The following is a 23,994-nucleotide window of genomic DNA, read 5'->3' as shown; positions in this document are numbered from 1 at the left end:
CTCTGCAGAAAAAAAAAAGATGTGGCTGTGGTAGAGACCTGGCAGCAGAAAAATGGGGGGGAGGGGTGCAAGAAAATGAAAAAAGAAAAGCATGGCTTTACCCTGGCCCTGCATATCCGAGGAGGGTTCTTCCACAGGTTCCATAGGGGTAGGTCAGGCGTTAGGGCAGCGAGGAAAGGGAGGAGGAACGCCTATTCTCATCCTAGTTCCAGGAAGATCAGTAGCTCAGAATCTCAGGACTGGGGGTTCTCAGACCTAAGTGTGGTCTGTGAGGATGATGCAGACGAGTTCGAGGAGAGCACAGAGTGTGGAGGAATTGGGGGACGGGGTTGGAAAGTGGCAAGCTCTGGAGAGATGGCGGCGTCTCTCCCTCTTGGGGGCGGGGGGAGAGCATTCCCTAGTTTCCTCTATTACTGGGGTCTCTAAAAGAAGCCAAGGGCAAATGGAGAAAGGAGGGGGGACAGGAGCTCCTCAGGGTTTTCTCCCGGGTTTGTGCGCCGCGCCCCCCCGCGGTCGCTCGGCGCGGCTGCAGAAGTACTTGGTAACGCGCCGGCGGCACTGCTCGCAGCGGACCGCGCAGCACCAGTGGAACTTGCAGTTGCAGCTGGACACGGTCTCGGCGCGGCGCTCCTCCACCGCCAGGCCGCAGTCCCCGCAGAGCCGGCGGCAGCTGCGGCGCTCCCAGCGGCCCAGGGCCCGCCCGCGCCGTAGGCACTCTCGGCCCTCGGTACCCAGCAGTCCCAGCGTTTTGTTCTCCAGGCAGTAGTCCGGGGAGTCCTCCAAGTGCACCAGCTCCCGTGTGGAGATGGAGCGGAAGGTGTCAGCGATGGCGCCTCGGCCGGCGGCACTGTTGCCAGCCCCCTGCAGCAGGTCCACCTTGAGAGCCGCGTGGTACTTCTCCTTCAGGTGCGCGCCCACCTCGCGGAACTCAGGCAGCTGCAGCCAGCAGGTCTGCGTGGTGCAGCTGCCGGACACACCGTGGCACTTACACGTGCGTTTCATGGTGCCCTTCACCGCCTGGGGAGAGAGCTAGGAGTGAGCTGGCCAGGGAGTAAGCGGTGGGGAGTCGGCCTCTGGGGGATTGTGAGGCGCCTAGCTAATTCACGTGGCTGGCCGCCTTGGTCCTTCGCCTTTCCAATCTGTTAAATGAACTGAAGAGCAGTCTGCGCCTAGGGCTGCTGGTGGATGGAGCCAGCTGCCTCACCCCAGGGGCTGCAGGACTCACCTTGCGGCCGGCCTCATTGTTGTGCAGGTTCATGGCTGCCCGGGCATCTTGTCCTGTCTCTAGGGCATCGACGAACTGCTTGGATATTGCCTCTCCGAAGCCCACGTTGTCACTGCAGCCTCCCCACAGCCAGCCTTGGCCCCCTGGAGGAGTACAAGTGGAAAAAAGGTTGAGCAGTCGGACTTGGGCTGCTGGGCTACTGTTCCTAATTAGGTGTGGTGTTGGGCAAGTGCCCCGTCTCCAGATCAGTTTCAGCCTAGATTTGTTTAGGCCAGGTTTGTGCTTCCATTTCCAGCCTCAGAAAATCCCCTGCTTGGGACTCCATGACCTAAGGAGTTGCAGAGTGGATTCTCTGCAAGATGCCAGCGGCTTGCCCCTCTACACGCTGTTTATGGTCTTTGGGCAGAGTGTGTTCGTGCGTGGTGAGTGATTGACATCCACAAAATGGCCCGAAGAAGAAGAGGAAAGCACCAGCGTTGAGGGGGAGAGAGAGGTGCGATAGAAATATGGACCAACCAAGTTGGAAGTTGAGCTGGAGTGCAGAGAGGATTCGAGAGGACAGTGGAGGTAAAGAGTGGAAAGGAAACAGGGACAGGCAATATGGAATGATGTTCCCCCTATTCTGAGAGAGTAGCAGGATTGAATCCACAGGGGGTGTTGTTCCTTTATTGTGTTTAAATTAAGGAAAACCCTCACTTGGAGAAGGAGGGCCTCAAGCTACCTTGAGCCTAGTTTGTCACTCTAAGGTTTTGGCTTAAACTGGGAGGCCCTGATTTTCCTCGGATTTAGAAGAATACAACTCTTCTTCACCCCATCAAACTACCCACCGAACTTTTCATTCATAGTGAACTTTGCTGGCCTGCCGTGGCCACCCACAGTACCACTACTCACCCAGCTGCCCATTTCGGGAGTCGTCACAGCCACAGTTGTCAAAATCCCCCAGGCTGCAGTTCCTAGTCAGAGTGTACATGACCCCAGCAGAACTGATGGCGTGTACAAACGCTGTCTCCCGATTAGCTGACAGGAACCAAAAATGGGTGAGTCAGAGGGAGGGATTGCAACTCAAAGAAGTACCAGTCATGCTATCTTCCTTGAATGCCATCATTGTGCCCTCCTTCCCCAGCTCCATCATGTTTCCCCACCTTTATAATGTACCTTACTCTCTTCCATGGTCTGTTCCAGGCTCGGTCTCAGCACTATGCTTCTCCCCTCCCATCTTTTCAGGTCACACATTATGACTAGGTGGGTAGATTACTGTTGATATACATGGTTCTAAAGGATTTAGATGGCAAAGAGCCAGAGGAAGAAATGGGGAAGGAGATGAATCTGAAGGCCAGGTTGTAAAGAACCCATGCCTTTTTCTTCCTGAAATACTGAAGTCTAAGAGGCACGGGCCAGCTAGTCCTGTAAAGAACCTCTGATTGGTAGCTATTTCATTTACTGGCATGGCTACTCTTTATCTTCTCCTTGGGAATCTGGTGTCCAAGTCAGTCCCCACTTGTCCCGTACCTCTCTGTTGAGCTGCTGAAGGAAGGGGCTAAGAGGCATGAAGAATTAATACTCCTACCTACCTCCTGATGCTCTTTATATTGTGAGGAAGCCTTTAGCCAACTGGGAGGCCAAGGATGTTATAGGATTGGGGGTGAGGCAAGGTCCATTAACTGAGCAGTGAGGGTGTTGGGAAGAGATAAAAAGCTCTATAAGTAAGAAGGAGGAGATGAAGAAGGAACAGAGAAGATCCCAGAGACAGGATCACCTGAGAGTAGAGACCAGGTGAGGACTAAGATGTGGATGTAGAAGCAGCAGGGGGCCATCCCTGAAGAGTGGGGCTCTAATCTGTGGCCAGGGGGTCCCGAGAGCTGTGGCCGAGGCTTTCCTTACCACTGCGAAGGCCACCATGGCTAGACAGCTGCAGGGCTCTCTCAGGGCAGTTCCATCGGTCCCAGGCAAACTGATACTTGCATTCTTCAATACCACTCTGGGCACCAGCTGCCACACTGCTGGAATAGATCAGGTAAGCCTACAGAAACACAGGGGTCAAAATTCAGACTCCCAGCTGAACTTGGGAGGCATTTGCCTTGAAGTGGCCACGCATCTCTTTTCCTGCCCACTTTCTCCTCCTTCGAAAATAATGACAGAGTAAGCACCTTAAATATGCTGTTCCATTTAACATTACAAATAGCCTTGTGAAATAGGTACCATTTTTATAGATTAGGAACCCAAGGCTCAAAGAGGTGAAGTAAAGCAGTTTGCTCAAGGTCCCACAGCTAGCAGCTGCTAACAGTAGGAATGTAATTCAGTGTTACCGACTCTAGACCTCACTAGTCTTTATTCACTACTTATTCTGCCTCTCCAAAATGAACCCAAATTACATAATTCATGGATTTTCAGCTGTTCTCATCCCATTACTGTCTTAGAAAAGAATATTTGGGGGCTGGAACTGTCCTTAGAGATCATGGAGTACAATGTCAACATTTTAAAGATGGAGAACTGTGTCCCACCACTGCACTGAGAAGGATGTGTGGCTGCAACCTGACACTGGGAAAGACTGTTGACTTTGTGGCTCTGGAACTTCTGGCCATAAAATCAGAATCAGTACTCCTGACTTCTTGCTGTGGTCCTGACACTAGTTTGCTCTGTTCTTTTGTGTGTGTCCCTAACCCTCTCCATGCCACGGTTTTTCCTTCTGTAATAATAATAATGTGGACATAATGAAAAGAAATTGACATATATAGTCTCTAGTCAAGAAGCTAAGATTAGTGAAATCCAAATAAATCAAAGGACATTTTTTCTTACCTTTGGACCAGTCATCAGGAAATTGTTCACTGACCTAGGAGAGAGCATAATGGAGATATACCAACTCATTTCTGTTGCCAAGCATTATAAGGATTACCTCAGCAAACATAATTGATAGGAAGAAATGAAAATGGTTTTGCCAAGGAAAAATTATGCATAAGGAATCTATTAAAAATAATTTATATAATAGAATATGTACAAAAGGAGCTAATATTAGGGTGCCTGGGTAGCTCAGTCGGTTAAATGTCCGACTCTTGATCTCAGCTCAGGTCTTGATCTCAGCGTCGTGAGTTCAGTCCCCGCATTGGGCTCCATGCTGGGTGTGGAGCCTACTTAAAAAAAATAAAAAGGAGCCAACATTATGCTTTCTTTTGATTTTTAAAATTTCAAATACCGAAAATGTTAGGAGTAATATTTAATCATTATTTTGCCATGGAGTGGGAAGAGAGAGTATTAACTCACTACTGTGTACTGACACTCTACTGTGAGTATTTTACATGTTGAGCTTGTTAAATTCTCTCTCTCGGCCATTATTATCCCCATTTCTAAAATAGGGAATCTGAGACTCAAAAAAAATGTATTGTTCAAGCTCGCCCAGCTAATAAGTGATTGAGGCAGGATTGAGTCCAAGTCCATTGGACTCCACAGGACTCTGAGAAGGATATTTCTCTAATCAGAAAGAGAAAAACAGTAGAGTGTCTTTCTAGGAACTGAGTCATAATTAAATTCCAAAAATAAATAATCTGACTCTGGAAAACAGTTTGGCTGTTTCTTTCAAAACTGAAATAAATGGAGTTGCCATTCAACTTAGCAGTTCCACTTTTGGGCATTTATCCCAGAGAAATGAAGATTTATCTTTACTCAGGAACTTGTACATGGATACTTATAAAACTTTTTTTTTAAAAGATTTTTTATTTATTTGACAGAGATAGTGACAGCCAGTGAGAGAGGGAACACAAGCAGGGGGAGTGGGAGAGGAAGAAGCAGGCTTCCAGCAGAGGAGCCTGATGTGGGGCTCGATCCCATAACGCTGGGATCACGCCCTGAGCCGAAGGCAGACGCTTAACGACTGAGCCACCCAGGCGCCCCTGGATACTTATAAAACTTTATTGATGATACCCCAAAACTGGAAACTACTCAAAAATACCTTTCCAAGTGTAAGTGGATAAAATAACTGTGGTACATCCATGCCATCATTTACCATGATTCAGTGGTAAAAAGGAATGAACTAATTGATACATTCAATAATGTGGATGAACCTCAAGGACATTATACAAAGTGATCAAAGCCAATCTCAGAAGTACATACTTTGGGGCACCTGAGTGGCTCTGTTGGTTAAGCATCCGACTCAATTTCTGCTCAGGTCATGATCTCAAGGTCGTGAGATGGAGCCCAGTGTTGAGCTCCCCACTGGGCATGGAGCCTGCTTAGGATTCTCTCTCTTCCTCTTCCCCACTCATGCTCTATCTCTCTCTCTCTCTCTCTCTCAAAAAAAAAAAAGGATACATACTTCATGATTTCATTCATGTAACAATTGTGAAATATGTAATTATAGAACAGGAGAATAGATTAGTGGTTGCCAGGGGTTAAGGATAGGGGATGGGTGTGGCTATAATGGGGTAACACCAGAGAGTCTTGCTCTGGCTCATAGAGGCTATCTTAATGTTAGGCATAATTTGGACATTACAAGGCCAGACAGAGGCTAGTTCCCATTCACAGGATAGACAGTATCAGGAAAGAAAACAGCAACAAAACAAAACAAAAATCAAGTGGCAGACAAAAGAGAAAGCTTTGCCATGAGCCTGGGTGAAGAGTCACCATGTGAGAGGATACTAAATTGAAATCACAGGGAGCCATGGGGGGAGATAGTAGGATCCTTTCCTCAAGATCCTACCATCTGTAAAGATTTGCTTTATATGTATGATATGCTGGTTGAGCCGAAATAATTAATCAATTAGATTTAATTGAACACCTGCCATGGGACAAGGCTGTAGGCTTTGTGTAGACATTTGTTAACCCCAGAGTTATTTGCAGACATAGTTGAACCATTATGGCTGGCTTCCTCTTATCCAGACCATCCAGTATTAAGAAAAGACTTGGGATAGGTGTTAACTAGGCTTATATTAATGATCATTTTGCAAGATGTACATATATCAAATCATTCTGTTGTATACTTGAAACTAATGTAATGTTATATATTGACCATATCTCTGTTTAAAAAAAAAAAAAACCGTGTGTCCTTGTGAACACCAAAGGAGGAGGATCTTGTTGTTAATTAATGAGACAATGGCAAGATTTTTTTATTGAGTAAAATATAATATGGATTACCGAAAGCATAGTGTGTGATGTTAGAAAGTGGAAAGAGAGCCAAAGAAGAAGAATTTCAGTGTTTGTATGGGTATTTCCTAGAGACAATTAAGTGATTGGAGACAAGGTGCTAATAAACAGTGGAAGATATAAAATTTGTTTACCAAGTGGAGGCACCTCTATATCGTATAATCAACATGATCCTAGATGAAGTACAAGCTTCCCATTCCCCATATGGACAGTTGCTGAAGATACTACCCAGATTGAGTGTCATTCAAAAGGCTTGTGCCTTACCCTCCCAACGATTCTCAGACCTTTTCTTGAACTCCAGACTTGCATATCCAACTATATTCTTGACATCTCCACTTCAATGTTTAATGGGCATCTCAAACTTAATACATCCAAAACTTAACTCCTGATCTTTGCTGCCACCATCCCAAACCTGCTCCTTCTGTAGTCTTCCCCACTTAAGTAAAGGACTTACTAGTTGTCAGACAAAAATCTTGGAATCATCTTTGAATCCTTTCTTTTCTCTCACATCCCATATTCATTCTGTCGTCAAATCCTGCCAACTCCAGCTCAGATTATATTCAGACTCTAATCAGTTCTCAACACCTTCACTGCGATCACTGGGTCCAAGCTATCGTTGTCTCTTGTCTGGATTATTGTTTTGTTTTTAAGATTTTACTTCTAAGCAATCTCTACACCCAATGTAGTGCTTGAACTCACAACCCTGAGATCAAGAGTCGCATGCTCTACCAATTGAGCCAGCCAGGCACCCCATTACCTGGATTATTGTTAAAGTCTACTGCCTGATCTCCTTGCTTCCACCCTTATTCTCCCACATTTTATTCTCAAAATGATTGGTCCATTTAAAGATCAGTCCCTTTAAAATATAGATTAGGGGCACCCAGGTGCCTCAGTCAGTTGAACATCCAACTCTTTGTTTCGACTCCAGTTGTGATCACATGGGTCATGATCTCATGTGTCATGAGATCGAGCCCCATGTCGGGCTCCACGCTCAGTGGGGAGTCTGCTTGAAGATTCTCTCTCTGTCCCTCCCTCCACCCCCTCTCAAATAAGTTTTTAAAAAAATAAAATGTAAATCAAATTTTGCTATTTTCTGCTCAAAATCGTCTAATGATTTCCTATTTCATATAGAGCAGAAGCCAAACCTTATCATGGTTTACAAAATCCTGTACAATCTGGCCCCCGTTAATGCCTAATCTCTTACTATCCTCCCCTTACTTACTCTGTTCCACCCCACTGGTCTCCTTGTTGTTCCTCCAACACACCAGGCACTCTCCAGCCTCTGGGCCATTTCACTTGCTGTTCTTTCTGACCAGAATGCTTTTTACTCAGATATCCTCATGGTTTGTTCCTTCACCTGCATTCTGCCTTTAAATCCAACGTGTCATTCTCCCCAGAGCTTTCCTTGGTCATCCCATTTAAAATTGCAACTCCCCCATCTTTCTCTGCTTCATAAATTGTATCATTCTATTTATACAAAATGTCCAGAGTAGTCAATTCCGTATAAAAGTTTTACTTACTCTTAGGTATCTAGTTCAAAAGCCACAACCAGCATTTCTTGAAGATTCACAGCAGCTTTCTTCTGCCTCGTATTAAGGTTTCCTTTTGTTCCCTAATACTCGACTATAAGTAGGGGTTGCCTTAGTTATCCTTGTATCCTCTCCAGCTCCTATTACAATACTTTGAACAGAGTAAGTGCTCTTTAAAAATGGATTGAATTAATGGGTTTTGAAGAAAGGATGGAAGGATCATCAGAACGAACAGAAAATTGTAGGATAACAAGGACTGAAAAAAATCTGGGGAAGGATGTGAGAAGGAAGTCTGGCAAGCCAGTGCCTCCACTAATTTTCTAACATTGTGAGCAGACAACCATGCTACATTAGCAGATGATCATACCACAAGAGCAACAGACTGAACACTAAGCATATGTACACAGAGGTTGGTGTTATGATCAAAAGTTTTAGCAGGGGCGCCTGGGTGGCACAGCGGTTAAGCGTCTGCCTTCGGCTCAGGGCGTGATCCCAGCGTTATGGGATCGAGCCCCACATCAGGCTCCTCTGCTGGAAGCCTGCTTCTTCCTCTCCCACTCCCCCTGCTTGTGTTCCCTCTCTCGCTGGCTGTCTCTATCTCTGTCAAATAAATAAAATCTTAAAAAAAAAAAGTTTTAGCAAAGTCAGTCTGACACAATGTTATGTATAATTGTTATTGTGCTTCATAGTAATTAGACATAAGTGGTAAGCAATTTACATAAATAACTGCAGTTAGTTTTGTTTTTATACTGCCAAATAAAAATTTTGTGATTGTTTCTTCTCCTTTTGACAGTCTTCCAGCATATATACTGATAACATTTAAAATTTAATTCCCATCACACGGTAATAGCTGACATTTGTTGAGTATGTCTCTTCTAAAAGAGCGCTTTACCTGTATCATTTTTAATTTCCATGGCAACCCCATGGGGGTAGGTACTGTACTATTTACTGAATGTTTATCCTGTGCACACAAAATACTTTAAGTTCTTTCTTTACGTGTTTTAAGCTCATTTAATTGTCCCAATTGTGTAAGGTAGAAACTATAACGTCTTCCATTTTACAAAAACAGAAACTAAAACATACAGTGGTTAGTCAGCATCGCACAGCTAGTTAAGTGGTAAAGCCAGGATTGGAACCTAGTCAGTGTGATTCTGGAGCATGTATTCCTTCACTCTTAGGCTTTTCCGCAACCCATATTTCTCCTGCTCTTATTCCCACCTGCTAATTCAGGACTCCTGATCCCCAAAAAGTTCTTGATAAGTATTTCTTGGAGGTCTTAGTGATGTTTTGCACACACTTATAAACAGGCTCAGTTAACTATCACATTGTCTCTGCTGCTTTTCCATTCTTCCATTGCTCCAACCCTCCCTCTGTTTGTATGTCCGCCAGGTACCCATATCTGCCAGGCCTACCCTCTGCTTTATCTGGGTACCACCACATCCCCTGGGCACATTTTGGGGAAGACTGTTGCTGTTTAGACTGTGTTCAATGCATAAAAAAGTAGGAATGTACCACACTAATTCAGGATGTTAATAATGGGGAAAATTGTGTGTGGGGGGGGAAGGGGAGGATTTATGGGAACTTTATACTTTCTGTTCAAGTTTTCTGTGAACCTAAAACTTCTCTTAAAGCAACTATTATTTTTTTTAAATACAGGGACAAATGTTTTTTAATCTATTTTAGGGTTTTGCTTTTCCACTTCAGTATCAAAGCTGCCATTTGTGTACAAGGTCTTATAGCATTTTAGTAAAATAGTTCTTTCAGGTTTTGCCTGTAACATGCCCTTCTAGTCACCCTCCAACCTCTTTGTTGGACTAAAACTGAGGGTCTTGCTAACACATTCTAGTGACAAGCTTCATTGCTGGATCTTCTCGATTCTCTTCCCTTAGAGCGAATGCTATCCTGGGAAGACTCCATAGTCACTCATTTAGATAAACTTCTGGTGCCTTCAGCCCTGCCAGTTCTCCTCACCTGCCCATATATGCAGAATTCAAGTGGTGGGCCCAGCCTGGAGCCCCTTCAAAGGGTGTGATCCTCACAAAGGAATGGACGATTAAGAAAAGTATCAACTAGAGTTTCTCTAGTGTTTTGTGGATACCTTTCCTGGGCTCAGCTTTCAGTGACCTCCTGCTGTAAGTGCCTTTGTCAACCCAAGAGCAATATCCTTGGCCTTGGCACACTGGCTATTATTGATTCACCCACACAGGACCTCCTCCATCCCTATAACGACTCCCTCAAGAATAAGCACCTGTGTACTTTCTGATTTAGGAAAGACTCTTTATTACCTTGGGTGCTGGCAGTTTCCATTGGCTTGAAAGCAAATAGATGGGGCTATCCTGCCAGATAAGCAGGATAATCAATGAGATTCGGACTGAAGCTAGCCCTGCCCCTGTCCCCAGATGCCCAAAAAAGGTGGCTTTGGTGAAAGCATCTCCCCAGATCTGCTCCTGGCCTTCCTGTGAGTCCCAGTGGTGAACCATGCTCTACCAATTCCGTTTAACTGTCAGGTAGCCTACGGCCTGGCCTAGACAGGACTGGATTCTTCTCCTACCTCCTGACTCCTGGTGTCAGTCTTGCTTTGGCTTTTTTTTTTTTGAAGTGTTCCATCAGTCTAGGACAATGGAGTGCAAACTTCAGTGTTGTATGTAAAACTGAGAAGTCTGAATAAGCTTTATGGAAGGAGTACTATGGTTATAAGATGTTAACACGGGGGAAGGCTGGCAAAAGGGTGCATAGGACTTCCCTGTACAGTTCTTTGCAAGCTTCTGTAAATCTGCAAAATGTTATTTATATAAAAATAAATTGATAGGGGCACGTGGGTGGCTCAGTCGGTTAAGCATTTGCCTTGGCTCAGGTCATGGTCCCAGAGTCCCGGGATTGAGCCCCTTGTCAGGGTCCCTGCTCTGTGGGGAGCCTGCTTCTCCCTGTCCCTCTGCCTGCCACTCCACCTGCTTGTGCTTTCTCTCTCCCTCTCTGTCAAATAAGTAAATAAATTTTTAAAAATACATTTATAATTTAAGGGGCGCCTGGGTGGCATAGCAGTTAAGCATCTGCCTTTGGCTCAGGGCGTGATCCCGGCGTTATGGGATCGAGCCCCACATCAGGCTCCTCCGCTATGAGCCTGCTTCTTCCTCTCCCACTCCCCCTGCTTGTGTTCCCTCTCTTGCTGGCTGTCTCTATCTCTGTCAAATAAATAAATAAAAATCTTTAAAAAAAATAAAAATACATTTATAATTTAAATATATAAAGTATAAAAAATATATAAATATATAAAAATTAAATGTTACATACATACATACATGATCTGGAATGCCAGAGATTTGGAGAATAGACTTCAGCGTAAGCATTTGAAAATTAATCCACATGGATTAGCTGGTAGAGTCCATGAGAATCCTCTGGGGAGTTTATTAGACATGAAGATTCTTGGGTCCCAGTTCCAGAGACTCTTGTTGAGCAGTGGTGATGGGGGAATATATGGTAGGAATCTGTATGTACACATTCCAAAGATGGTCCTCAGAGTCCACTTTGAGAAACACTGGTCCAGAGGGAGAACAGGCATGTAATATCCAAGTAATAATTTGAGGGCTTGGAAAGCTTAAATTATTGCTTCAGTGTTCTAGACAGTGGCTGCTCCAACTGTAATAGTAACGAAGTGGTGGACATTGTCTTATCTTGTTTCTGGATGGAGTACCTTCTGGTTTTGGTAGCTCTCACAGCTCTCTCTGGTCACTGCCTTGAGGGGCTGGGTCTCCGACTGCACTGAGCTTTAAAATCATGGGGATCTCTTTCCTTCCTTGCAGTCTTTCTTGGTACTGTAGTTTTTTTCCCCCCCTAGCAATTATAACTGACTGTTTATGCTTACCTTTGTCATACCAGGAATAAAATATTTTTGGGAGTGGAATGTGCCCACAAAAATTCTGAGTGTTTGTCTAGGGGCCATCTGTCCTCTAGGAAACATGCTAACTACCTCCATTCATGGAAGTCTTCAATGCCATAGCTATGATTTTATATTATTAGACCACCTCACGTTCTTGTCATCAACCCACTGTCATGAATGAGTCTGTAATTCAGTCTTTGGTTTGTACTTTTTCCTACATGCTTCTAATGCCATCTCATCCTTCTCCCAAGTTAATTTACCAACAATAAGAATTTGGGAGAGCAATAATCACTCTCTCTCTCTCTCTCGCCATCATTCCTTCTCAGCTCTCACAATAATGTTTCGCCATACCTTCTGCTGTCACTTGCCCCCATCTAGGCTGGTTAGTTAAATCATGTCCTCTTGTCCCATTTGCACTGCCCTCTGCCCAGCTCCTCTCCTGTCAGAATTTATCAGTTCTTTCCCCTTCATTTCAATGTGTGTCTAAGTCCTTACTATTCTCCTAATTACTAAATATTTTTTTCAGTTCTTGTTAAACAACCATCAAGATACAGATGCATTTGTAGTTTTGAAGCTATGGGTAATGCTAGAGCAGAGTCCTGTGGACTTTCCCTCATTTTCTCATTGCTCCTCTGCCCTGTGGATCTTCTAACCTTGCAACACCTCTGTGGCTATAATCAGCCACGATCTAACCACAGTTCAAAATTCTTTGATCTAGGGCACTGTAAATCCTCAGACACGCACAGCTTTCAGCATCATGCAGCTTCTCTCATGGGCTGTATGGCCTCCTGAATTGCCTATTTCATAATCAGCCTGATCAGCAAAAATTTTTCCCAGGGAGCTGGGACAGGAGGGAGGGACTTTGGATCAACCCAAATACCAATGCCGTAGCTTCTATTTTAGCTCTTGGAAAGTCTCCAAGTTTCTTTTGTTTCTTTGTGTTTTCTGACCTAACATTTATGATCCATAGAGCCATACACCCTAATTTTAAAGCTCCTCTTCATTTGATATCATTTGAAGAAGTTTATTTTACCACCTTAGGGAAGTTCACAGAAAATTGCAAGTTCCCACTCTCTGGTAGTTATGTCTAATTGCGGATGAGCAGTTTAAACTGCTATCCAATTAGCTTCAACAATTTCTTCCTATTTGGGGGCGTTTTCCAAACTAGCATAGCCCAAGAGGCTGTCTGTAGCACATCACATTGTATAGTTAGCAGCTTAGCAGCCATGGTAAGAACACATGCCTGATTATAGTCTGGGGCACAGATGGACACAGGACCAGCAGTACCAAACACCATCCTATCTTCAGACTTACTTCTTCCTTTGCATGGCCAGGACCTTGTTATGAGGTCAAGTTTGTGTGCTGGACTACACCTCCCCTCAGTATGAGAGTCCTTTCCCAAAGAAGCACTTAGTCCCATGCAGCAAGCTTCTTATAGGCCAGCGCTGCTTTGCCAGGTGTGCTCTGATACATTTAAATCCCAATGGTTAACGTAGTAGCTTAGATTTAAGTTAGGGTTCCCTTTTTGCCTTCCCCACACATATGTGTGTGTGTGTGTGTGTGTGTGTACCTGTACAGATTTTTTAAAAAGATTTTGTTTATTTGAGAGAGAGAGCACGAGCAGGGGTGAGAGGGAGAGGGAGAGGAAGAAGCAAACTCCCCGCTGAGCAGGGAGCCCGATGCAGGGCTCGATCCCAGGACCTTGAGATCATGACCTGAGCTGAAGGCAGATGCTTAACTGACTGAGCCACCCAGGTGGCCCCCTCCCCTATATTTTTAAAAAGCAAAATTCTGAATGTGAATCTCCAGAATTTAGTGTTTTCCTCTCAGGGCCCAAAACTTTCATCTCAATGTACTCTGATCCCCTTGTTTTTTGGTACCCCCCTCACTTTCCTCACAAGTCTTTGAATAATAGGTTTGGTTTCTCCCTACCCTTTAATCTCATCTTTCGAGGTCCATAAAAAGGCTCTGGGTCCGGAAGCTCTAGCTGGCCTACTTCAGCTTTCAGGGATAGCCCAGGGAAACTGAGAAGTGGCAGTAAATGAATGCGGATGCAGATCTCTGTCTGGTGATCTAGCACAGAGAGAGAACAGGAAAGGAGTGAAAAGGTTAAGGGTGGGATCCAGAGTAGGGGAGCTGCCTGGGGCTGTAGCTAGAAGGTGTGCCAGTGAAGCAACTTCTCTCAGAATGAATGTGTGACAGCCCCCTTCTCACCTCCCAGAACTCACAAGATGTCTCGGGCCAGGAGAGCCCAAGGAGAGTTCTTTCTGAGCAAGTTTCCGTGTGATTCTCTGCACCTCTACGGCATCTGGCCCGCAGAACACACGCTCTGCAGCACACACGGAGATCTGCACACACACAAAGACACAGAAGGCAAGCTTTAGGAATGACTGTGAAATAATCTCCCATCGGTCTGAAGTTTCTCACTATCCTGTCTGACAATACCCAGGGATATTTAAGCTAGGAGCAATTTGCTGTACAAATTAGAAAGAATTAAATTTAAGATGCAAAAAATTTTTAAAGAGTGAACAGCATGACTACTTCTTATCCATTGTAAAGTCCAAATAATTGAAAACAGTCTCTTTCCCATTTACTAGGGGAAGGGATTAGAAAGTAGAAGGCACAGATAACTGAAGTCTTGAAGGGAAGAGAAATGTCCAGAATTTCAAAGACAAGTTGCCTCCTACTTAAAAATTTGTCCAGAAGGGACAAAGGTGATATTAGTGGAGAGATCTATTTCAGTAGAGCAAAGGAACAGAAGAGAGATTACAGCAAATGAGAAGTTGTGAAATGAAAGCCACCAGTGTAGACTCACTGAGGGAGGATGGCATTGAAAGGAAAAAAGAGACATGATCGCAGTGCAGATTGGGGCCAAGGGAAGGTTTTTTCCCAAGATAAGTATAAAAAAAAATTAAGGAATGTGCAGTTTCTGTCCTATTCCCTATTCTATGTCTCTTTCTTCCAAGGGAATTCAGGCCTATAAATAATTCTCAAACTGTTTTTTTATAAATGTGAATTTTCCATATTATAATGCAGTGCCCTAAAATATATTAAAAAAGAAAAGTCTTGTAAACCACTTAGCTAAAAAAAAAAAAAAAGTTAAAGAGATGCATCAGTTTAAGTAGCAGTTTTAGTAGCATTAAAATTTATAATAAAATCCCACATTATCTCAAATCCAGCCCGTGCCAAATAATTCCTGGCAAAGACCATGTAATAGCTGATGGGACAACTGTGTATTATAGGTCTCTGCAAAACAATCCCAGGCAGATTCTTTCCTGAGCAAATCATAAATTTTCAAGGGACAATCTTTTCCTCTGAAACTAAAATGTCATTTGTATTCCAGGATATTTTATAAAGTGATAGGCTGTCTTTCCTTGTCCTTATTTCCTTCCTTCTTTATGTATTGTAGCAGACTCTGCCGAGAAACGCTGAGCTACAAGAAAGCACTTCAACACTTAGCATTTAAATGAGGACTCTAACTGGGAGTAAGCTGTACTCTTTCTCTGTTCTGTGGCCTCTAAGCAAAAGCTGCTAAGGAACAGCCCAAGCTACTGTTCCCGGAAAGCATGGGAGTACAGGAACCTTTTCCAGGATCATTATGGAGGCAGAGACTTTTGTTTTGTTTGTTGATTTTGTTACTCTGGTCCCTGTTGTATAGACTTTAGAAAATATTCACGTTCTCAACTGCATTGATGGATACAATACCAGTTTATTTCAGGATCAAGAAGGTAGGTGTATACGGTAACTCTAAGAATTATCCTACAAAACAACTAGGTGAACAGTTCAAGGTGAGAAAATTGACAGGTTTTGACACTTTAATATAATTTTTTACTATTTAATGGAACTAAAGCTAAATAGATGGTAAAAATGTTCTGTCCTCAATCCGATTCAAGTATCCACTTCTGTTGCCTTTGCTAATCAGCCACACTCAAACAGAAATAAACTCAAATATGTATTTAAATGAATTTTCTCTCTTTACTAATTTTTATTCCTGATTTTTCTCCCCAAGGGCAGTTGGCCATATCCATATGTTCTCCAAGATTCACTCTAATCACTGACTCTAGATCTCTCAGACACAAGATAGGAGATTTCTTTTCCTATTGCTCTTCTTCCAATTTTGAACCATGGTAGTATTTAGAAGATTTAGACAAAGAGAAATATATGCAGCCGAAAATGTTACAGAAGTACAGATGAAGCAAGATGAGCTAGTGGTTGATAACTGTTGAATAGAGTTATGGGGGGCTCATTATATGCTGTTCTCTCTCTCCGTTGAAAAAAATGAAATTTTCCGTAACATAAAATTAAACAATACACTGCTTCTGAACCAATAATGTATGCAGCATAGTCTCCACCAGACACCTTGGATTAATGTGAAGAAATGTCAGACAGGATAATATGGTTCACTATTTATTATCCTGGCTACTGGTGTGGAATGGAATCTTTCAAGTCAGAAACGGTGAGCCTGAAGAGCTTGATAAAAGGGAAAGGACTGAAATTTATGGCAGCAAAAGAGAATTAGTTTTGAATGAAGAGGAAATTTCTCACAAGGCAGGATGGTTTAAGCTTGGCCTAGAAAACCTAAGAATTTCGTCTATGGAGTTGTACAGAAAGACTGAACTACTGGCTCACTTACAGGACCTTATGGAGATGACTGGAACACAGCCTCATGCTGTGCTGGTTCCAGAGGATGCTGAAGTTGAGTAAACACCCAAAAGTGGATTTGGACTGGCCAGGTAATGGTGAATTTAAGTGATCCCCTTATGGTCTGATTGCTCTGGGCTTAGAGATAACCCTGACCTAAGAAGCATACAGAGAAATGACATGATCAGTAACAAGGGCCTGCAATAAAGATTGAGAAAAACAAGCCACAAAAGTTTGGCTTATAATGAGACTAGAGAGTCTGTCCAAAGTGAATGGTAGTTTCTTTTGAGAGGCCCTCCGAGTGTAGGTATATTTCAATGGGAGGCAGTGGGGAGTGTTATTTGTGTGAACCAAGCTCAGTTTCCCCCAGGCTAATCTTTTACTTAGAATAAAAAATCTGCTTTCTGAAAAGTGAGGGTTTATCGTAAGAAAAATTATATTGACCTTTCTCTCTAAGCCTTATAAATTCTTCTCTGCCTTTCTGATGGAGATAAAACAAAGTTCTTTCCCTCTTTCCTTCCTTTCTCTTTCTCTCTTCTCTCTCTCTTTCTTTCTTTTTAAAGATTTTATTATTTATTTGAGAGAGAGAGTGCACAGAGGGAGAACGAGAAGCAGACTCCCTGCCAAGCAGAGAACTTGACAGCAGGGCTTGATCCCAGGACCCTGAGATCATGACCTGAGCCGAAGGCAAACACCCAACCGACTGAGCCACTCAGGTACCCCTTTTTTCTTTCTTTCCTTCTTTCCTTTTCTTTCTTTCCTTCTTCCATTCCCTCCTTCCTTCTTCCCTTCCCTTCCTTCCTTCCTTTCTCCCTTCCTTCCAAGACCAACACCGTTTATTCTCTATATCTCCCTGTCACATGCCTGAATTAGGGATCTTGGGGAATTTGGTTTTGCCACTGGCTATTACTTTGGTTGTAAGGGGAATCAGAAGGTAAAAGGGCTCTAAAGATTCAAAGTGTCTCTTTAAAAGCTGTTACATGAAAAACAATGAAATGGAGGACACCACAATAATTCTTGGACTCCTGCAGATCCTAAAATATGCTACAAAAATGGGTCTTTATCCTTAGGAAAATATTGTCAGAGCTAGCTTTCTTATGCTATACATAAAACCTTCACATCAGAGTCAGTACAGATAGTAGAGACAGTTTTTGAATGATCTCCGAACAAGTACAAGCCTACTACATCGAAGAGAGCAGGTAATTTGAGGTTTTTGGCAAAAGACGGTACTCTACACATGTAACCCAAGTCGAAGAGCCTGTAGCCAGTTTTCAGTGAGATGAAAGGAATGAAATAAGAGAATGAAATAATAAAAATTTGTTGGATAAATAAGTATGAGATAATTTAAATAAGCTAACAGAACTAATATTTTTTAACATAAAAATACTAGTCAGATACACACTTTTGTTTCTTAATCCCAGACTTCGAAATGTGTATCAGACTACTGTTAACATCATTAAAAATTCCCAGAAGAATTGGAGTGTCAGAGAAAGAAGGATGGCCACAACAGAAAGGACCATGGTCCAGTGTTCTGGCTTCTGAGCTACAAATGTGGGCAGGGAAAACAAAGCAAGGTCCTATCTGAAGCAGAAGGGCTTATTGGAGAAAAGCCGTGAGTGCTGTAGACTCAAATTCCTGTCCCACCACTGACAAGTTTTGTGTCTTTGGCCAGTTATATAGTGAACATGTACTAAGTGTTGGTTCACATTATTATTATTATTCCTGAGATAGATTTTGTCCCAGGATAAGGGACAGAGCCAAAGCTAATCCTAAATTACCCTTTTTCAGAAGACTATAGCAATACAAAAGTAAGGGCTTAAGTAAACCATGGAAACTTCTACTTTTTTTTTTTTTAAGATTTTATTTATTTATTTGAGAGAGAGAGAGAGGCAGATGGAGAGGGAGAGGCAGGCTCTCCGCTGAGCAGGGAGCAGAACATAGGGCTTGATCCCAGGACCCCGGGATCATGACCTAAGCCGAAGGCAGACACTTAACCGGCTGAGCCACTCAGGTGCCCCTGGAACCTTCTACTTTTAAACTAGAAGCTCTACTTCTGAGAACTGATACCTACTTACGGAAGTTTCTGAACTTAAGAAAACATGAAGCTTAAATTAAGGTTTGTTTCCTGTCATGGTTCTTCGTTTATGTAAAATAGTTTACATGCAAAGATCAGCTCAAAACGCATTCATCAGTAAGGCATAGTGGTTCGGCCTGGGGCCTCAATAACCAAGTATTCTGTGTTCAAATTCCATCTGGATCATTACAAGTTAGGTGATCTTGCCAAGTTATTTAAGACCTCTGGGCCTCAGCTTCCTCACCTGTAAAATGTAGTTGACCACAGTGTCTACTTCAGAGGATCAGTATAAGGATTTGTAAAGCACTTAAAATAGTGCCTGCCTACATAGCAAGTTACCCATTATTACAATCGTGGTTAATTTCCACATAAGAGACACGATGATAAATAAGGCAAGGTGTCTGATTCCAGAGAAGTTTCTGGGCTAGTGAAGAAGAAAGATTCAAAAGCAAAATTCCAATAAAAGTTACCAAGTGCCATGATGGCTTAACCTGCCACTGGATATAATGGGGGCAGAGAGAAGAGTTAGCTAGTTTAAACTGGGATGCCTTCCGGGAGGAGGGAACACCTAAACAACTCTTCAAAGATGAGTAGATGGCAAGGTTCTAGTGGAATCTTTGGAATCTTTTAGCCAAAAAACATTTTGCCCAAAATGTGAACAAATAAAATCCTTTCTAAATGTCCTAACTGATTTTAATAATAGTTAACATCCAGCAGATTAAGAGAACTTGATCATATCAGTTGAAAAAGAAAAAAGCTAAGAGTAAATGGAGCCCAAGAAAAAGGGATTTGTATTTATAGTCCCAAGAGAGAATAGCATTGCCCAATATATAACATTAAACCAATTGTCCCAGCTGGGGAAAAGAGAAAAAAATAAACTCTTTCCATGGAAGAGAGAGGGCTTGGATTGAAACTCCTTTTCTTATAATCCTTTTTTAAATATCTTTATTTATATAAATCAAAAGAAGGAGATCCTTCTTTCTGACACATTATCATCCACACGCACAGAATAAATGTGCATCCCGGAGCATCTGCCTTATTTATACAAACCGGTTTTGTAAGAAAAGCTATAATGAAGTGTCTCTTCCCAGGACCTCTTAGCCTTTGTAAATGATGATGATGATAAATATCGTTAACAAATTAATTATTATTATTAGCTAACTGTTATTTTTATTCATGGCAGGAAGTATGGAGACTCCGAAAGCAAAAATGTAGGGCTCAAGTTGTTGACAAATCAATGACAAAACCGGGAATTAAACTTCTGTGATCATGTCTCAAACCCTTAGAAGGACCTCCAACAGTGCAGCTGCTAACCTAATCTCCCTCAGAGTTACCCCATGGACCCCAAGTTTTTTCATGGGTTATGAATTTTTTTATTGATCAGTGAAGCTATTGATATGTGACCCTTTGATCTTGGCATATTATTTTCCAGATTCCAAAGCAATTTGCACTTACCTTTTATTTCCCTAACTCCAGAGATTCCCAGCCTCTCTGAGGATGAGAATTTCTTTTTAATGTAACAAAGTTTAGTGCAACCTCACTTGATTGCACTTGTTCTTTTTCTATCTGTTAGTGGAAAAACTTAACAGAAACTTAACATGACAACGAATTATCATGAAGTCAGTAATTTTAAGTGTGTATTTTATTGTTCATAATATATATTTGAAAGATAGTAGCACATGTATGTGGAGAATAATTTTAGCTATAGATGATGCTTGGGGAGAGTATGGATGCAAGACAACCCCCCTACACTCACTGAAGCCCTTGCTGATCAGGGGTTCTGAGAGTCATTATCAGATGAAATTCCATAGAAATTCACAGAAAGGTCATAGAAAGGGTACTTTAAATACATAAATGTAGCAAACCAAGGAAATGGTGTATTTCAAAAGTTGCCTTAAAAAAGATTTTCGATAAATTCTTGCTCTACTGCAGAAAAGAAACTGACTCTGTTTAAATCCTCTGGAAAGAATAAGAGCAGAGCCATAGTTTACCTCTGTGTTCCAGTGCATCTTTCTGATTTTGTCATCAAGTTGGGCAGGTGGATGGGGGAGAGAGAGAGAGAGAGAGGGAGAGGAGAAATAGAACTGGGCAAAACCTTGGATCATTATGAGACATCATTTGAAGTAAAATGAAGGCAACAGTTAAGGAAAAATGTGTTCTAGGCCTATTCATGCCAGATGAGTAAGTATACTGGAAATGAAAAGTCAAATTGGCTGATCGCTGGCACCATTATAAGCATAACTATCTGCTTGGCCGTATCACACGTTCCCATTCTCTTTTTTGGGAGCCATTGGGATTAAAGAAAAGAGAGTCAAAGAAAAGATTTTTCTTAAGTTACTAAAGGATAATTCTCAGAATTGTCCCAACAAGAAGAAATGGTGGAGAATGCTTTTTTAAAAAAATTTCCACTCATCTCGCCTTGAGAACCCTAGTAAAACTGCATGTTGTAAGTGAGTATCAGCTTTATTTCCTCCTTTCAAGCCCAGGAGCTTCTGTTGATGGACTTTTTTGACAGTAATTTCAGGCAAGCCTACAATTGAACAGCCAAGCAGAAATTGTGGTTCTCTATTTGTTAAATGCTTTTGAGGTCCTTACATAAAAGGTTGATAATGAAGTATTAAGAGAAACATCTGAAAAGCTGTGGTTGGTCAAATTTCTCTGCACGGCACAAAGGGGAAGATGACCTTATGCAGAACACTGATAGTTCCATTATAAGAATAATCAAGATTTAATGTTAAATTTAAAAATCACTCTTCAAATGCTACCAAAAACAGGCTCTTGGCAAAGTGTACAGGTTTAATTCAAATTGGGGCTTATAGAGAAAAAGCAATTAAAATCTAATTGCATTTTACAGGAGATTTGTACATTTTCTCCTCAAAGTCAGGCAAAGCAAGAAGGGGTTCTTAAACTGTGTTTTTAAATTAGAACTTTCTTTCACATCTCTTTTTTCCTTTCTCTTTTTGAATCCAGACACTTGAATTTGGACAGACAAGCAACCCAGCCACCTTTCAGTGTGGCTGTGTCAGTATCGGAATGAAATGAACATGACCCCCTCCAGCAGGGAAGGAACACACAGTAAAGGTATTTTTTATAGAACAATTCTTCACACTGCCCTGGTGACTGGGGAAAGGAATCTCGTGTTTCTCTTTTGCTGATACTGAATCAGCTGAAGAATACCATGAACATCAGTAGAAATGCTCTGAAATAGTCTCCGCTCCCTTTTGTCTTTTTGTTCTCATGAGGGGGAAAAAAGAGAGACTTTTTTTTTTTAACGTGAAATATTTAATTAAAATGCCAGTTAAGAATTGACCAATTATTTGGTGGTTCATTTTGTAATCAGAAGTGTTGCAAATGATTGCCTTAACTTGCAAATCATTGCTTAAATTTGGCATATTTCTTACCAACTCTCTAATAAAGATGGCTATACTCATTTATGATAAGAATACATTCTTGGCACAGGAAGCTGATTTCAGCAAAGAATCCCTATCCTTGCTTCCTCAACAGTTTATGTAGCGATTGGATTCATACCTTGGTTAAACAGATGGTCACAATGCAAACTGATAAAGAGACTGAGTTTATATATCTCAACTAGGGAGAAACTCCAAACACCCTAGCAACCTGCACTTCCCAGGTCTGTCTTTCGTATCTCATTGCGTAGTTACTTGTTAACATATCCATGTATAGATACTTTCTGTGGTTTCCAAGAGCTAAATGAAACTGACAATAATATCACCTATCACTTGTGAGGTGGTTTATAGTTTCCAAAGCACTTTCACCAACATTGCCTCATTTTCTGAGCAATTTAGAATTGTTTGTAAATTGTATACATTAAATAAATTTGTAGAAAGTTTAGATTTCTAAAATATTTCATTTCAAACGTGTTTATTAACCCAATACCAACTCAACAGATCAAGCTAATTTTTATCTCTAAGACATGATGATGTGAGCAGTTACTTGGAATGTTCTGAAAAAAGTAAAGTCAGAAAGTGCAAAGTAAGATCCCATTGCATTTTGTCTCCAGCCTTCACCTCAAAGATCAGATTCAAACACAGTAGAACTTGCTTTGAACCACCTTCCTTTTCTCCACAATGCTGACATCAGGATTTGGTCCAAAAAAAAAAAAGGTGGAGTAAAGCTACTGTCCATTTTCCCCAAAACCACTTAGAATATTTGTGGTACAGCAATTTATTAATCTATTTTTAAATCTATTACTTTATTAGTCAGAGTCCTAAAGATTTACTGAAATCAGCCCTAAATTTAGGAAGAGCCCCTACTCCATAGAACAGTTTTTCCTAGGAGAGATTCCAAATCTTCCTACATTTCGGGTAATGAAAAGAGCTCTCTCCCATATATTACATACATTTACCTAGTCCCAGCTCCAGGTAGGAGTCCAGGTTACTTACCAGGTATAGCTGGGTCGGAGGATACAGGTGAAAAGGAAGATGCACACAGAAGGCTTCATAAGCAACATAATCCTCTGGAGCAACAGAAATAGAAAATTCTAAAAACTTGGGAGACAGACAAGATGGGGAAATAGACCCCTCAGTGGTAGTGGGATGGAATTCTCCTCAAGTCCCAACTTCAGTGGTGTGTAAGCGATCCCAAACAGAGTTAGGGAGAGGTGAAATGGAGCTGCCAAACTTCCAAAGAAGAGATTATCTACTTAATTAAAGTTTTTTTTCCCCTTCTAAGTCCTTCAGCCAATCAGAACTCAAGTGCCAGAGAAAGATTGAGTCGATCAAAAGAACACTCCAGGATCCTCCCAGACAAATGCAGAAGAAGGAGACGAGGAAAAGGGGACAAAGAGAGGAACACGGAGAAAGAGGACAAAGAAAGAAGGGGGGGAGGAAAAGAGACATAGCAAATCCCCTCCACATAATCACCGCTTGGGGTTTCTCTCCTCCCTCTTGCCTATGCCCTCCGGCCCCACCACAACCTCCCCCACCCATGCACACTCACCCGCAGACTCAGACACACAGAGAGGAGAGCCTGGTCCCCAAAGGGATTTAGAAGGCACTGTGCTTTCCCGGTTGTCCTTTGTAGGGCTTCGAGACTTAATCTGCATTCAGAGTAGCTTTCTTCAGAGAAAAATATACCATGTACTGGGTGAACCTCAGCCCTCTGATTTGAGAATGTGGGAATTCAACCCAACCACCTCTGTAAGTTAGAAAGAATCTTAGGCTACTTTAGGGAACCTGATGGTTTCTTCTTTTCAACTTTTCCAGGGAACACTTACTTGTTGAACACCTATTACATTCTCAACCCTACCCTAGGCATCATGGACATTTTAAAAAGAAAAAACATGTTTTCTGCCCTAGAGACATTTACAGCCCAGCAAGGAGGTAATATAAGAATGTAATTTAATAAGGTGTTAAGTTGCTTCAAACTGACTATAAATCATATAGGCTTATTTAGGGAAGGTTTTCTAAAAAAGGTAGAATTTGAACTTCAAAGGAAGGGTTGAGATTTCAGTAGGAAGTCAAAACCCTACCCTTTTAAAACTCTGGTGGTGAAG

The 23,994-nt window shown here is 42.1% G+C and overlaps 1 protein-coding gene and 1 long non-coding RNA gene across 4 annotated transcripts in view; one reads left to right on the top strand and one right to left on the bottom strand.

Annotated features, from left to right (window-relative positions):
* Positions 1-471: 471 nt before the first annotated feature.
* WNT8B (Wnt family member 8B) lies at positions 472-23,729 on the bottom strand. Of its 2 annotated transcripts, none has more exons than XM_011231112.3 (6): positions 22,883-23,729; positions 4,022-4,055; positions 3,107-3,245; positions 2,117-2,242; positions 1,226-1,368; positions 472-1,017 (listed from the first exon to the last, which is right to left on the bottom strand). In XM_011231112.3, exons 1-6 carry the CDS (start codon positions 22,948-22,950, stop codon positions 472-474), a joined length of 1,056 nt encoding a protein of 351 aa, XP_011229414.3. In that variant the 5' UTR covers positions 22,951-23,729. The 2 variants fall into 2 exon arrangements, with proteins under 2 accessions (XP_011229414.3, XP_034519031.1); XM_034663140.1 differs by lacking the exon at positions 22,883-23,729 and adding an exon at positions 11,187-11,295.
* LOC105239783 overlaps positions 21,473-23,994 on the top strand; it is a 52,651-nt gene continuing 50,129 nt past the window's right edge. For both annotated transcript variants that reach the window (XR_004626234.1, XR_002143729.2), the window contains exon 1: positions 21,473-21,560. This is a non-coding gene — a long non-coding RNA (uncharacterized LOC105239783). The remainder of the gene's footprint in view (positions 21,561-23,994) is intronic.

Source organism: Ailuropoda melanoleuca, chromosome 6 (genome assembly GCF_002007445.2).
Source record: "Ailuropoda melanoleuca isolate Jingjing chromosome 6, ASM200744v2, whole genome shotgun sequence".
Taxonomy (NCBI): Eukaryota; Metazoa; Chordata; class Mammalia; order Carnivora; family Ursidae; genus Ailuropoda; species Ailuropoda melanoleuca.
Note: the sequence above shows the minus strand (reverse complement) of the source record. Positions and strands in the feature narration are given on the sequence as shown.